This window comes from Rissa tridactyla, chromosome 7 (genome assembly GCF_028500815.1).
Source record: "Rissa tridactyla isolate bRisTri1 chromosome 7, bRisTri1.patW.cur.20221130, whole genome shotgun sequence".
NCBI classification, from domain to species: Eukaryota; Metazoa; Chordata; class Aves; order Charadriiformes; family Laridae; genus Rissa; species Rissa tridactyla.
Window position 1 is genome coordinate 51,472,018 of NC_071472.1, and position 13,883 is coordinate 51,485,900.

General features: G+C 50.4%; 1 protein-coding gene across 2 annotated transcripts in view; it reads right to left on the bottom strand.

The window, feature by feature from the left end:
* Nucleotides 1-1,830: 1,830 nt before the first annotated feature.
* The window catches only part of VPS53 (VPS53 subunit of GARP complex), a 73,692-nt gene continuing 61,639 nt past the window's right edge, over nucleotides 1,831-13,883 (bottom strand). For both annotated transcript variants that reach the window (XM_054208452.1, XM_054208454.1), the window contains 4 exons: nucleotides 12,284-12,353; nucleotides 8,263-8,400; nucleotides 5,245-5,349; nucleotides 1,831-4,856 (listed from right to left, as the gene is read on the bottom strand). In XM_054208452.1, the coding sequence (XP_054064427.1) occupies nucleotides 4,686-4,856; nucleotides 5,245-5,349; nucleotides 8,263-8,400; nucleotides 12,284-12,353 (484 nt within the window). In that variant the 3' untranslated portion in view covers nucleotides 1,831-4,685. The remainder of the gene's footprint in view (nucleotides 4,857-5,244; nucleotides 5,350-8,262; nucleotides 8,401-12,283; nucleotides 12,354-13,883) is intronic.

The window sequence follows — 13,883 nt, forward strand, 5'->3', positions numbered from 1 at the left end:
GTTTAACCAGAATTTTAACGACTTGATAATGAAAATACTATTGATACCCGCTGTAGACAGGGGATCTTTTAGGCATGTGTACTGCTTTTAAGGCATGTGTCCTCTTGGAAAGCCTGTTTCTTTTTAAGCCTCTCAATCTGTGCAATCCCTGATGGCACTGGAAATCTTTGCTCCTGCCTGTACATCACAGCCTGTTTGTCCATGTTATTTACTTTTTAACTGCCCGTGCACAGCCGAGACAGAGCAGATACGAGTATCTTATCAAGGTCCTCCTTCCATAAAGGACTTTCCACTGGGGCTGGGTGTGCTCGGCTTAATCAGCAACCGAACAATAGTCACATTGACGCGGTGCGGGGGGCTGTCGCTGTGCACAGGGGGAAGCAAATCAGAAGGATCCCGTGTTATTTGATAACAATGGAAAATTATTTCCAAATGGTGGGAAATGCCAGGCTGCTCCGCACGGTGCAGACGACTAGCCCGCCGGGCACCGGGGTTGCGCTCACAGTGACACTTCCAAGAGGTGGGATTGACGGGACCCCTGAGAGTGGTTTGAGCAGCTCGGCTGCAGGGATGAATGCCAACGGCACACCGCTGAAGTTGCTGATCAACTTTTACAGCCCTGCTGCTGTCGCCCTCACAAACTGCCGACCCACAAGCCAAGGTTTTCCCAGGGCTTCAGGAAGCTCCATGTGCTGCAAGCAGCAAAGGCTGATTTTCTTCTCCCTGTGGGACACAGACCCTGATGGCAGCCCCGTGGGCTCCCTGTGTCCTGCTGGGAACGGGAGGGCACCACCACAACCCAGAGGTCTGAGCCAGGGAAACTGCGGTACTTTGGTCCTGGTGACCCCATGTCCAAGCGAGGCGAGGGCCCAGGGAGCAACCCCCGGTCCCGCTCGCAGCAGGGACCCCCAGCACCCCAAGCAGTGCTGGCTCCAGATCCCCACCACCCCAGACGTCCCCTCAACAGCAAGGCTGACAACATACTCGAGCCCTTGTGCTCCCATACAGACTCCAGCTCAGGACCAGTGGAGCTGCTCTGGCTGAGAGAAGGGAATTAGCACAGGCTTTAACCTAGAAATTTTGGGTGACGGCAGCACTAGCTGGCGTAACTGGCCCCAGCAGAGCAGGCGTGCAGAGGAACGCCTTTTCTGCCAAAGCCTTTTCTGACACAGCCCAAAGACAAATGTTTCAGCTCAATTTTCCTAAGTGCAGCAGAGCTGCGGCCTGATGCTGCCCAACAGCATCCGCGTCTGCCACCCGCCCAGCTGCGGCCAAGAAAAGGCTTGTGGAGACTTGGACGTCATCACTCGGATGCTCGAAGTCACAGCTGTAAATCTGGTGCAAGAAATAAACACCCGCGTTGCCCGTCACAGGCTGCTCCTGCCCAAGGGTGGAGGGGGCAGGACCGGCAAAGCAGTAGGAGAAAAGCAAATGAGTCATTAATTCTCTCCAAGCAAAAGAAACTCCCCCAACGTCACGCACCATGCAGAAAAAAAAGGCGCTACCTCTTAATTTCAAAGGAAAAATTAGTATCTCTCAGAAATCTCTCCAGCAGTTAAAGGCATCAGAAATGATCCAATTATTTAGGGCCACAAGGTCAGCTCTGCTGAACTGCCTGCACGGCGCGGGGAGCTGCTGCGAATGCAGATGCTGCTGGTGGAGAGCTGCTTGCCGGAGCAGCAGAAGGTGGAGAAGCCAGAAAAGAGGGAAACTGCAGGAGAGAGCAACGGAGAGGGACAGCAGAAAGCCCCGGGTCCAGCGCGTTTTGGGTGAGGTCCATCCCACCCCAGGGGTTTGCTGCGTGGCAACTGCACAGAAAACACCCACAGATGAACATCAGTAACCATTTAATTCATTTTAGTGTCATACCCCGACATACAGCCAGAATTACACCTCAGCCAGAAAACGTAAAAAGTGGCATTTTATACAGAAAAAAAATTATCCTTTATTCCCCAGAGATGTAAACCCCAAACAGCTAATGTACACATACAGACATGCGAAATCTGATAAATACCCAAGAGTCAAGGGGAAAATACCCTTACACCGAAAGTAGAAAAATGTGGACTTGCTCTCTAAAAGTGGAACTCCAAACACCCAGACCCATAGCATTCTTCATAGATTGAAACTAAAAATTAATTTTTCCTTTTATTTCCTCTTATCTCCAGAATGAAATGGGGGAAGCCTTCGGGGAAAGACACGTGATGATAACTTGAACATCGCCTTCAGCTATTCATAATTTAGTTAGAGAGTCATCCATAGAGAGAGCAAAGAAAAATTAATCTAAAATAAATTATCCATCCCTCCCATGGGAATAATGAATCTCTGCAAACCCGTGTTCCCTCCTCCCTGGCTATTGCATTCGATAACGTGTGAACATCCCGCACATGCACCTTCAGATAATCTGTCTTTGGGGAACGGCAGTTTACAATCCTGATGTGCTTTCAACCACCGTTCCTTCTTTCGTCACCTGATGTGAAATCAGCAGAGGAAATAAACGAAGCAGCAGCGGACTCAGGAAGATTTGTAAAACTGGAGTGACGAGAAACTGCTGTCCCTCCCCACAAGTGTTGTCACTGCTGCTCTTCGACGGAGATCACCACTGTGGCTCTCTGCAGCTGAGCGTCCACTCGCCAGGGCCCAAGCCTGGGGACCCCTGAAAATACATCCTGAAGAGTTGGTGTTAGCGTACCTGTTAGCGCACACCTTGCTTCAGCGGCAGGTCCGTCTGAGCAGCGTTAGAAAACCTGACCAGTGAGGATTAATTCTGCAGATTTATTCTTTCTGCTCAAATCTTGTGATCAACTCCTGCCTGTTCAAGCGCAGGCTCGCCTGCCAGCTGTGCAAAGGAAAGACGGGATTTTACCAACCAGGCACAAAATTTGCCCTCCCACAGCCATGGGGATGAGGAGAGGGAAGGGGAAGCAGCCTGCACCCAAGAGGGGTCAGTGCTGAAGCACGAACAGGCAGACACAGCGTAAGCCCAGTTTCTGCCTCACTTGGAGATTTCTCGTTTCATCTCTTCCCTCCCTGGTCCCAGTGAAGCTCTGAGTTCGGGTGGACAGAGCTCATTTTCCCAGAGCATGTCTAATTTCCCCCCTCCCAGGTGTGCAGCAGTGAGTACTACAACCCCCGGTGAGCACAGCCCCTAATCAATATACTCCTAAGGCCCAAATTGACCTGGTGGGGAGCATGACCCTCCCAAGAAGGCATCTGACAGCATGATTGCTCCTCACCTGCCCAACTGGTACAGGACTTCTTTTTCCTGCACGTGCAAGTGAAGCTTGAGTGAAAATAAAGCAGGCACAACTGGTTGATCTGCCCCTAAACCCATATGGGATTCAATCGTTCATTCTTGGGCACATGCCTTCTAAGTCCCCCAAAAAGGGTACAGAGGAGTTTGGGAAGAAACCCAGCGTTGCCACCAACGAGGCGATTCTCCCTGCATTGAGGCTCCTTGGGGAAGCTCACATGGGCATGGCGCTGACATCTACCAACCCCAACCCTGCTCCATGCTGGCTTTGTGGCTAGGTGTCAGCAGCAACCAGCCCCCAGGGAAGGGGGGCCTGGGTTATCCATAATATTTCACCTCTGGTTCTCCTCCTCTGCACTGGTGCAAGCTGAAGCTCAGAGGAGAAGGAGGGGAAGGCCCTCAAAGTTTGAGGCTGGTGTTAGCGTCCCGTCCTGGGAAGAGGCCCAGGCTCCCTGTTAAAGCCAACATTTCCAGCATCTCTCCTTGCAGGGCAGCGAAGGTGCCAAAGGGGCACACCCCTGCTCGGGACGTGCCGTCTGGCGCGAGAACGAGGGGCTGGTGCTGTTTGACACTTGCTCCATGAACGGCCCTTTGTGGAAAGAGGGCGAGATGCGGTACGGGAACTCCCATCGGGGACAGCGGGCGAGTCCAGCACACTCAAGAGAAATAACAAGCAGCTGGAGATGGGCTCCGCAGATGCCTAGGGTTTGGCCTTTAAGCTGTAACAGCGACAGAGGCTGCCGGCTTGTTGGCAGGAGGTTTGCCAAGGTGCAGAAGGCATTAATTCAGCCCTTTCTTCCTGTTCTGAAAAGGAGTTGCCTTGCTGTTTTACTGGTGGTTTACACAAGCCTGTCTTGGGAGCAGGGCATTTGCTTTGGGATTCTCTCCTGGGCATCTCATTAAATCAGTGGAACTGCAGACGCCTGGATCCCAGCTGTTAAAGGGCTGGGGTTTTTTGGTGGTGGTGAGGGTTTTGGGCTGGTCGTCCTCCCCCAATAAATAATGAAACAGAGGAACAGCTCTGCAACAGGGAGCGAGCAGTAACACTGAACTGTCAGGCAAAATTCTCAGCGCTGCAGCAGGAGCTCAGCCAGGCTGAAGGCTGGGGCACCAAGTGAATCACAGCCAGATATTCTCTGAGTTCACCTAAACCGTTTTTGTAGCTGCTGATTTCCAGATACCTCTGTTTTCTCCACCACGGGGACCCAGTAATGTCCTGGATTCACTCCTGCTGAGCTGTCTAAAGGCAAACACCCTGGTCAGATCCTCCCTCGGTCTGAATGGAGTGCTGCGGTATATGATGGTTAAGAGATCACAGGGCATGGGAGTGATGGGACACGGATTTTTCAGCAGCATACTGTAAATCGTAAGTCTGACGAGTTTTGTTCCCCATCACTGCAGCTAGTCCTGAGCAACAGAGTTTCCTTCTGTTCACTTAGAGTCTTTTTTTGATGAGTTTCTCCAGTTTCCGTATCCGAGAGGACTCCTGCTCGGGCGTAGGAGCGCTCAGTGAGAGGGAGCCGGCGTTCTCCACTCCGGAGGGGGGAGCCGGGAGGCGCTGGCGGAAGAGGTCCAGCATGCTGCTTTGCTCGCTCCTCTTCAGGCCCTGTGGGAGCAGAAGACCAGTGAAGCAAGCTGGTTAGACTTCATTGATCTGGGAGCGGGTGTGCATGAGACTAGCTGCAGGAGAGCTCATTTCAAACCCCAGCCTTTTGTTCAGCCACCAAGAGCTGTAGGCAGACCTCTGGATGATCCAGAGACAACGAAGCTCAGCCCCAGGAGCCAGGGCAGCTGTGCGCATACTGAGCGAACTGAAAAGCTATTCTTCAATAGCAACTCTACACGCTTTCAGAGTACAGAGGGTTGCCTTACAGTGCTTTTCCCACTCCCAAACTGAGTTTGGGAGAAACTGTATGTTTCTACTGAAAATAGTCACCAACAATCTCTAAGCAGCGCTAGCGGATGAGCAGAAACCCTGTGGGACAGGCTCTAACCTTCATGTCTAGTATCTTCTGGAAAGTGTCTGTACTGCAGTCAGCAAGGAGCTTGATGTAATTGTCGACAAACACAACCGGGGGCTCGTGTGGAGCCATAACCACCTGCCGAGACAAGAAAAAAAGAGATCAGACAAATTCTATGAGTTAAAGCCAGTGCTCAGTCAACTCAGGCACACAAGCGACAGCAGGCCTGGCTTCTCCTGAAATAAAATGCTTAAGGAACAAGAAATGTGGCTGTACATGCTGCTAGTAACTGAGAGGTAAAATGAGTGAAGAGAGGTAAAGGAAGGAGCAGGGAGAAGGATGGGGTCTCTTCCTGCAGAGCAGGTGCTTGGATCTAAGGGGCTGTGTATCCCATTTCAAAGAGCAGCAGGGCTTTGTCTGTACACCTGTGGGCTTGCAGGCACTGGCGTACTGGCAAAGACAATGATCTTATCTTGTTGTACGCCTCCGTCCCCAGGACAGCGTGGGTGAGAGCGATCTGCTGTGCACTCCCCTCCTGCTTCTGACATGTAACCTGGTGGGTGAGCGGTGCCACACGCAACCGCTCTGTCCTTTGGGTGCAGCTCCTCTTGTATGCAACTCTAGAGAGGCGGGGATGCAGCGTGTGAAAACCCTGCTGACATCTGCCCTGGAGCTCACACCCTCTTCGGCCCAGCAATGGTCAAGTCAGGAAAAAAATTAAAATAGCCTTGAAGCTGGAAAAATGATTACTCATTGTTATATTTTCCTTACATAAGCAGCAAGCTCCACAGAGAACACATCTTTTGATAATGCTGGGCAGCCAAAACCATCTTTCTGGGGAAGTGTGTGTGTGAATGTGTGCGTGCACGCAGGGCAGAAACAGTGCAGGACCAGACTCTTCCCTGTCTCTGAAAACATTTCCATATGTTTCCATTGACCCAGCTCACCCCACACTGTATTCTGTCACTGAGACATTTCTTTCTTCCCCTGCACTTCAGACCAATGAAACATCATAGCCATGTATACACTTATAAATCCTTAATTTACAGTCCTTGTAAAAATCTTCTGCCAAGATGAAAAGCTGGAACTTCAGACAGAGGAGAAAGGAAACAGCTCTGCGGGACGTGCGCACCCTGACGCCCTCCTCCCCGCTTGCATCTGTGCTTTGTAGGGCTTAGCTGAATGAATTTGTTCGTGCCATCTACGGGCTCAATGATGCTCCTACTGAATTAGCTACACTGGTATAAGCCCGGGCACACTTCTGTACGGCGGTACTGTTGCATGCAACAGAGGCATCGCTTCTGAGCCACCTTGGTACTAGGTAGGAGAGCCCTGAAAACACCAAGGAGGCGTTGCTTCTGATGGGGTGAAACAGTTCTCAGAGAAAAGATTCTTAATGTACAATTTGGAAAAAGCAGAGAGTCTGAGCACTGATAAAAAGAGGCAACCCACAAGGCAAACGGGATGTCCAGAAATGACCAGTCAGCACTGGGCTCCTGCAAGGAAAGCTTCTTACAGAGATGCTGGTGGTCCAGCGGGAGCAGGCACTTCCAAGAGCCTTTTTTTTCTCTCCCAAACCCAGGAGATGGGTGCTGACACCAGCCCCAAATGCTGTGTGTGGGTTACTTAGGCTTGGGGTGATCTATTCAGTCACTACAATTAACAAACCTGCCCCAGCCAACGATTCGGCCCCATCGCCCGCCGATTACACGGGGCATTATTTTGTAAAGCACCTCTGCGGAGCGCTAAATGCCATGAGCGTATCGCTGTTTAAGTACTAGTTACACGGACACAGAGCGCTCACTTGGGGCTGGCAGAAGTGCTTCACGCAGCAGCGGGGCAAGCACGGGACTCTGAAAAAGCCGTCACGCTGCTACTGCACAGCCTGCGGACCAGCAGCACCCCGCGGCCTGCACTGCCTGCCCGAGGCACTGCCTATACTGCTTTCATCTCAATCCCGATAAAGCCAATGTGATGTCAAGGGCAGACAAATTAACTCCATTACTTTTCTGATTCACATATAAACTCCAAGGAAAGATCTGTTTTTGTACGCAACAGGCACCAATCTTCCCTGCTCCTCTGTCAGCAGTACCAGACTGTTCTTCTTCAGGTCATTTCTAAGAAAATTTAGACTTGCTTTAAGGTATCTACTGACATCTCAGTCACCTCACAATAAAAGCATGGAATCGCAGAACTAATTTCTGAATTCAGAATGCAAACTCAGCTGTGACATTACCTTGGGCACAGGAGCAAAGCCACGCTGAGCAGCTCGGGCTCCGCACACCCTCCTTGCCTTGGCTGCACTTACAGGAGGCTGTGGCTGGCAGCTGCCTGTCCTGCCCGACCCCGGGTCCCTCTGACTCACTCACAGGAACATCTCCACGGCATTGCTGGTGAGCAGGGGACAATCCCATCGCCCAGGAAGGCACAACCACACAGCTCCCTTGGCTTCTCCTGGGATCAAACCAGCAAGGCAATGGGGGAGAAGGGGAGGTTTCTTTGCTTGTTACTTTTTATGAAGACAACACACTGCTTTTGGGTCATTTTCCAGGCACCAGGTCTGGAAAATGAAAAAGGACTCTGGTGAATACAGTAACCCAGACATGTTTGCACTGGCTGTTACACTAGACAGTAAACAGGTGACTCAAGCACAGCTTGGCTCCCCTGCGTGATGGAGTCTGCACAAAGGCCCGGAGTAACCTGAACTGGAGGGTTTGCCCTGCGGCAGACACTGACGGATGCTAGCTCTGATTTTCACAAGCTCCTGAGGGAATCTGGTGTCCCAGCTCTCCTAGTAAGCAGAACTTGAGCCCTCAGTTCCCTTGAAAAATGAGGATAAACACTCAAATGCGATGCTAAAAGAAAGTGGGGGCAAAACCAAGGCGACTAAGCCAGTTCTGTAGAACAGCTGGCAGCGCACCCGGACAAGCTCACATACGTTCATGTGCGATTGCAGATTGCTGCGTTCAAAGGAAGGGCCCCCTGGAATTCGTTCGCTCCGATTCCCAGTCCAGCAGTCTGGCTGGCAGGTTATCAAAAGTCTTGAGTTACCTTCAGGATCATTTCAGCCCGAGTCATGCCTTTCACCACTATCTTTGTGTAGCTGGCAGGAGCCTTCCTCACCACTTGGGACCCAATGGAGGGCAGATCCAGGAGAACCATCTTCAGAGAGTGAGTGTCCAGCAGCAGCTGCAATAGAGTTAATCGCACCCTGTTATTCAGGTCCCTTTTACCAAGCTCCATTAGCTGCTATAATCCAACATCCTTAAAAAGTTTAACACTTCCCACATTGGAACAAGTCCTAGTAATTGGACTGCAGGAACAGGAGGGACTGACCCACATAACGACACTTGAAGGAGACACAATCACCCGGGGCTACGTATCGTCACCGTTTGTTGATTTTAAGAGAGCACTGCTCTGCTGACTTGAAATGACTTATGGCAGCTCAACATCTGGCACGTAAGGCGTGGGTTTCCAGTCCTCTTCCTCTCGACAGTATAAAGTGAAACAATCTCGACTACCTGTAGCTGTAGCATTATTTAGACACTGAGGTCAAATGAATTAACACCATGCTTCCTCCTGCGCCCAACCACCCATCGTGCCGTTTTCTGCGTTTACTCAACCACTTGTTGATTCAGTTATTTTTTCTTTGAAAAGAAAACTGCAACACAATCCAGCTAGATTGAGAACTGCTCGATACCCTGTGCTCAGTGGCACACAAACTCACAGTCTGTACTTTGGTTTTTACTGGGCCGGTGGCTAAATAAGCAGCAAGGAGCAGTCACGAAATTCAGCCCAGACAAGCACTGTCTGATGACAAAATGCTGTGGGTTAGGGTTTCTTCGAGCAAAATTACCCCAAATACCACACTCTTCTGATTGCACAGTATGTTTAAAGAGGTGAGGCAAGACCGGTGAAGAACAGAAATCTGAAATCAAACTAGATGAAGAAAAGCACAATTTATTTAGGCAGCAGAGAGCGTGAAAACCCACCGGGCTATCGGCACAGCTGCTGCATTTCCTGCAAAAGGGCTCTCGGGAGCAGGTGGAACCTCGTTCTTCTGAACACACGTTACGGGCACTGCAGAACCCGCCAACAGTCACCGCGAACAATATGAACGTTTATGGTATGGCTTTCAGCACACGTGGGAACTCAGTTCAAATACAAAGGACTGAGCCGAGGAGGGGCGGAGGGTCACACCAGCTCAAATCTGGCCCCTGTTTTCTGCAGCAGCGTATCATCGCACTGTGCTGCCTGTTTCATGGTTTGCACGAGATGAACCGATGCCATCAATCTCACCCTGGGAAGCCAGGAAACCACAGCACAAACGAGCAGCTCTGTGCACCCCGGAGCTGCTGGAGCCTGGTGTCGGCTCAGGCTGTCGTAGCTGGATTCCTGTGTGTCTACGAGGGATCCCATGGATGGAAGATTTTTCCATGGTTGGGGAATTCGTGTCTTTCCCACGTAAACTCTCCCATGTCTCACAGGAGTTTTGTGCACTCTGCAGCCTTTCCCACAGACGCAGCACTCGCAGGATCTCTCCCCTCACCCTCTTTCCCCCCGTTTTCCATTCCAGGCCCCTGGCATTGCTAACTCACTGCCAAAGCTTGCCGAGACGGAGAACTGTTAATACAGAGACACAAACACAGAAAGTGAAACCCCACAGGTGCTGTTCCACACACTGAACAACTCCGTAAATAACACCCTAGTGTCCAGGTTTCAAAGATGATTATTAGCAAACAGCAGGAAAAGCTGTGTTTAGGACCGGGAAGACCAGGAAAGCATATTCCACCACATTTGCACCAGGGGAGAGAAAACCGTGCAGAAAGATGGCAGTGGGTGACCGGGGGGGTGTTCAAAAGGTGCAAAGGCAATTGAGGACCGACACGGTGCAGAGACAGAGGAGACCAGCTTCCGAAGACCTCTGTACATCTAACCCCAGGAAGGTATGTGCCGTTATAATGAGATATACTCACTGTGAATCAGGCTAATAAAAACCTCCCAGTCTGCTTTAAAGAACCAAATTAGGCCTGTTATTCCAATACGGTAATATAAAAACCTTTTAACATTAGACGCAAGCCCACTGCTGGCAACCGGTTCATCGCTTTAGATGCTTACTTAAAAAAAAAAAAAAAAAAAAAAGTCTTCATTTAATCACTCTCAGGTTATTGCTCATTGCACAAGACAAGCAGGAACCGTGCTTCACTCATTTGCTTCCCATTAAGAAAAAGGAAGGTTTTGATGTAAAGCTCCTGTTTCATTTTGCAGACACACGCTGCTCAGAACCCATCTTTGATGCCTAAAACCCAAGCAGCTTTTAAGGCACTGATTTGAAGTTCCCAGCAATCCCATTAGGGATGATTCTGCTGGTGTTTTTTGTTTTTTTTTTTTTTTTTTTTTTTTTCCCAAACAGCCCACAGGGGAGCAGCTGTATGTGCAGGGGACAGCTGAAAGCCTGCCTCATCCACACCTCATCCTCGCAGAGCAGCGGGGTCCCAGCCCACAGGCAGGGGTGGGAGATGGAGGGTCCCAGCCCTGCAGCTGCACCCACCGTCTCAAGGTGGTAAATGCCCTGCGCTGCCCACCCATGTGCAGCTCGGGGACAGGGGCTCCTGGCAAGGAGCATTTCAACAGAAATGCGTACCTAATTCAGGGGACAATAATTCAACACCCTTCCTTCCTTGACATTGTGTCTCGCCATCCTGGGGTAGCTACAGTTCTCCGACAGCACCACAGGGACGCAGGTTCCTGGGTGAAAGCTGGGGAGTCCTGAGCCCCAGATGTCAGACTGTCACTTCCCTGGTCTCAGTTATGGAGTGGCAGAGGTGGAGACGGCTCCTCCCCGCCACGCAGCAGTGTGTTGATGTGTGTTTGCAACGCCTGAGGAAGCGAGGCCCAGAAGGCATTTATGCAGGAAAGAGACTGTCCTGTCTTCAGGCACTGCAGCATCTCTCACACCAAGCCCAGGGCCCCCATTTAGCAATTTTGGGGACAGAACACGCCTCCACAGCCCCATCCTCCCGGCACGGCTCTGAGGAGAGGAAGACAGCAGCCATCCATAACTAGCAGGCAAACCAGAGGAGATAAAAATCTACTTACACTCACTGGAACTCAGCCAGGACACAGGCTCCAGCAAAACTGCCATCAGGCTGCCGAGGAGCCCCTGGGCTCCCACAGCTTCACTTCCTCGCAGAGGAAAGAGCCAGCACCTGGGAGCAGCACACACAGTTCCCGGGAGGATCTGGCGTTGCTTTGCGTGAGAGCTGGCACGCTGCCACCGCGGGCACGTGGCACTGAGCACCGCTGTCACTGGGCCCGCCTGGGGAGTGCGTAGGAACCAACCTGCTCTTGGCACACACGCCGTCACGTGAGAGCAAGCACTGTGGGTGTTTTATGTTCGAAGCTTACCAAAAAAAGGCTTGGTGTTTAAACTACCTGAGCTGAGAAACTGCGTGGACACCTGGGGCTTTGAGTTGGGTTTTAGTTTTTTGGGTTTTGTTTTTTAGAAAGTTTTTGTGTTGTCAACTACAGATTGACCATGTCCCAGCTCTTCCGAGCACAGAAGCAATAGGCTTGAGTTTAACCCTGGGAGAAGGCACGGTAGCAGCAGAAGGAGATTGAGTGACGTCCTATTTTGCAAAAGCATGGGACAGAACAACAAGTCCTTCCCAGGAGGACACAGGAGCTTCTTGCATTATGTTCTGCCACGAGCAACTTACTTTCCTTTGTGTGAGCACAGTGAAGACAATCTCATCATGACACCTTAGAGAAGTGCGTAAGAGGTTTGTCGTCCCCGTGCTGCTGTTGCTTTGACTGGCAAAGCGAGAGCTCCCCTACTTGGGAAGATGCCTGGGACCCCTCTCCCAGGACAGGTTCAACTGCGGCAGGATCACTATAAACCTCCTTCCACTCTGCCCTGTACCAGAGTGTATTCCTGTTTTCCCGGCTGCACCAGAGCTCAGGACACATTCACTCCCGATAAACTCTCTGCCCTGTTTTAACAAAACCTGCCTTGACTTCTTGAACATCAAAGTGATGAAATATTACAGCCAATGCAATTACTTTTCCTTACCTGTTCTGCGCCCACCATGCTAATAGGTTTGCACTTGAAGAGATGGTTAATGAACTTGGGAATGAAGGAGCTGCAGAAAAGAAACAGAAAATGACACAATTACATGCGAGTATTTGGAGTCAAACGGTCTTCTGTGGTAACAAAGCATGCAAAACCAAACCAGGACGGCTTTCCAAAAAGACACTGTAAGTGCCTGGTTCTCAAGCTGACTCCAGCCACATGAAGTATACTACATAACAAACCAACCAACCCTAGGTACAATTCGTTAATCCATACTGATCTCTAAATTAATTGAGAAGTTGCCCACATACTCTGTGTAAATAAATTGCTATAAGCTATATATGAAGTATTACAGTACAAGGTCAAGAACAAGCAAACAAACTATTGTACATCATAAAACCAGCAACATGCCAGGATTAGTATAGCTGTTCACGGAGTGGAAGTATCTTGATCGTATACAGAACCTACATTTTACTGCATACTAGTAATTCCATAACATGCATATTACACACTGAACTTGAGGTCCAGCCAAGGCTGGAGGTCTGCTGGGCCCTGGACATTCACACAGAAAGGCACTCTTCCAGAAAGCTTCTGGCCAACACAATCAAGACAAGAAAAAGTTTTGTGAAAAGGAAAACATCATTACGCCGTTTTACTAACGTGGACTTCAGACTCAGAAAAATGACTAAGGTACATTTACTCAACCGGGGAGAATCTGGAAAGGGTGGAAGCCCAATATTCATCACCTTAGACAACGTACTCCAGAGCATCCGCTTTGCTTTTAGCTTTTTGCTTCTTGATTTTAGACTTTGCGGTAGTTTCATTCTTCAGCAGAGAAGCAGATGCTCCCTTCTCGCAGAAGCGCTGGCTGAGCACCTGCAAGACAAGCTCCTGCCCCACCGACCCTACCGAGCTGCAGCACCAGGACAACCCAGAAGCTGGACGCGAGGAGAGGGGCCAGCGTGAGCTACTCAGACGCCGTCTGTCAGGACCACCCCACTCGTACTCTTGTCTTTCTTTTGCTGCCTCTTTTTTAATGTGCTCTGCTTCTTTCACACGGCCGCCTTTGGCTGAACGCCTACAGAGCTCACGTTTCCAGGACCTTGTCCATGACCTGGTGGCAGGTCTTAGATTTTAATGGCTCTGTCCTAAATTCATATAAGTCAGTCTGTTTTCTGTCCTTTCGAATGAGGTGCCGTTTATGGTGATGATCTAAATTCAGTATGGTTTCCCCCTTGCATCTGTCAAGCTATTTGTTTCCTTCCCACGGAGCAAGGAGCATGGACAGCATCTTGTTTGTCCTGCCACCTGTTTTCCAAGCCAGGACATTTATTTTTCGCCCGTTCTCATGGAAGAATGACAAAAGCGTAACTCACGCACAGAGCGTGCCAAGCTGCTGAGCAAATTGAAAGCAATGGTTCAAGGAAGAGTCCCTTCCAAGCGAAGGCTCCTTCCCTTCCCCTTCCCTCAGACACAGCCACGACCTCTCTCACTGAATCATCTTTCCCTGGAGAGGCGTCAAGGAGAACAATTTCAAACTACTATTGAGAATCAGCTACCGGGCTGCCCCAAACAGCTTTGAGTTTGGCCACCAGAGAAA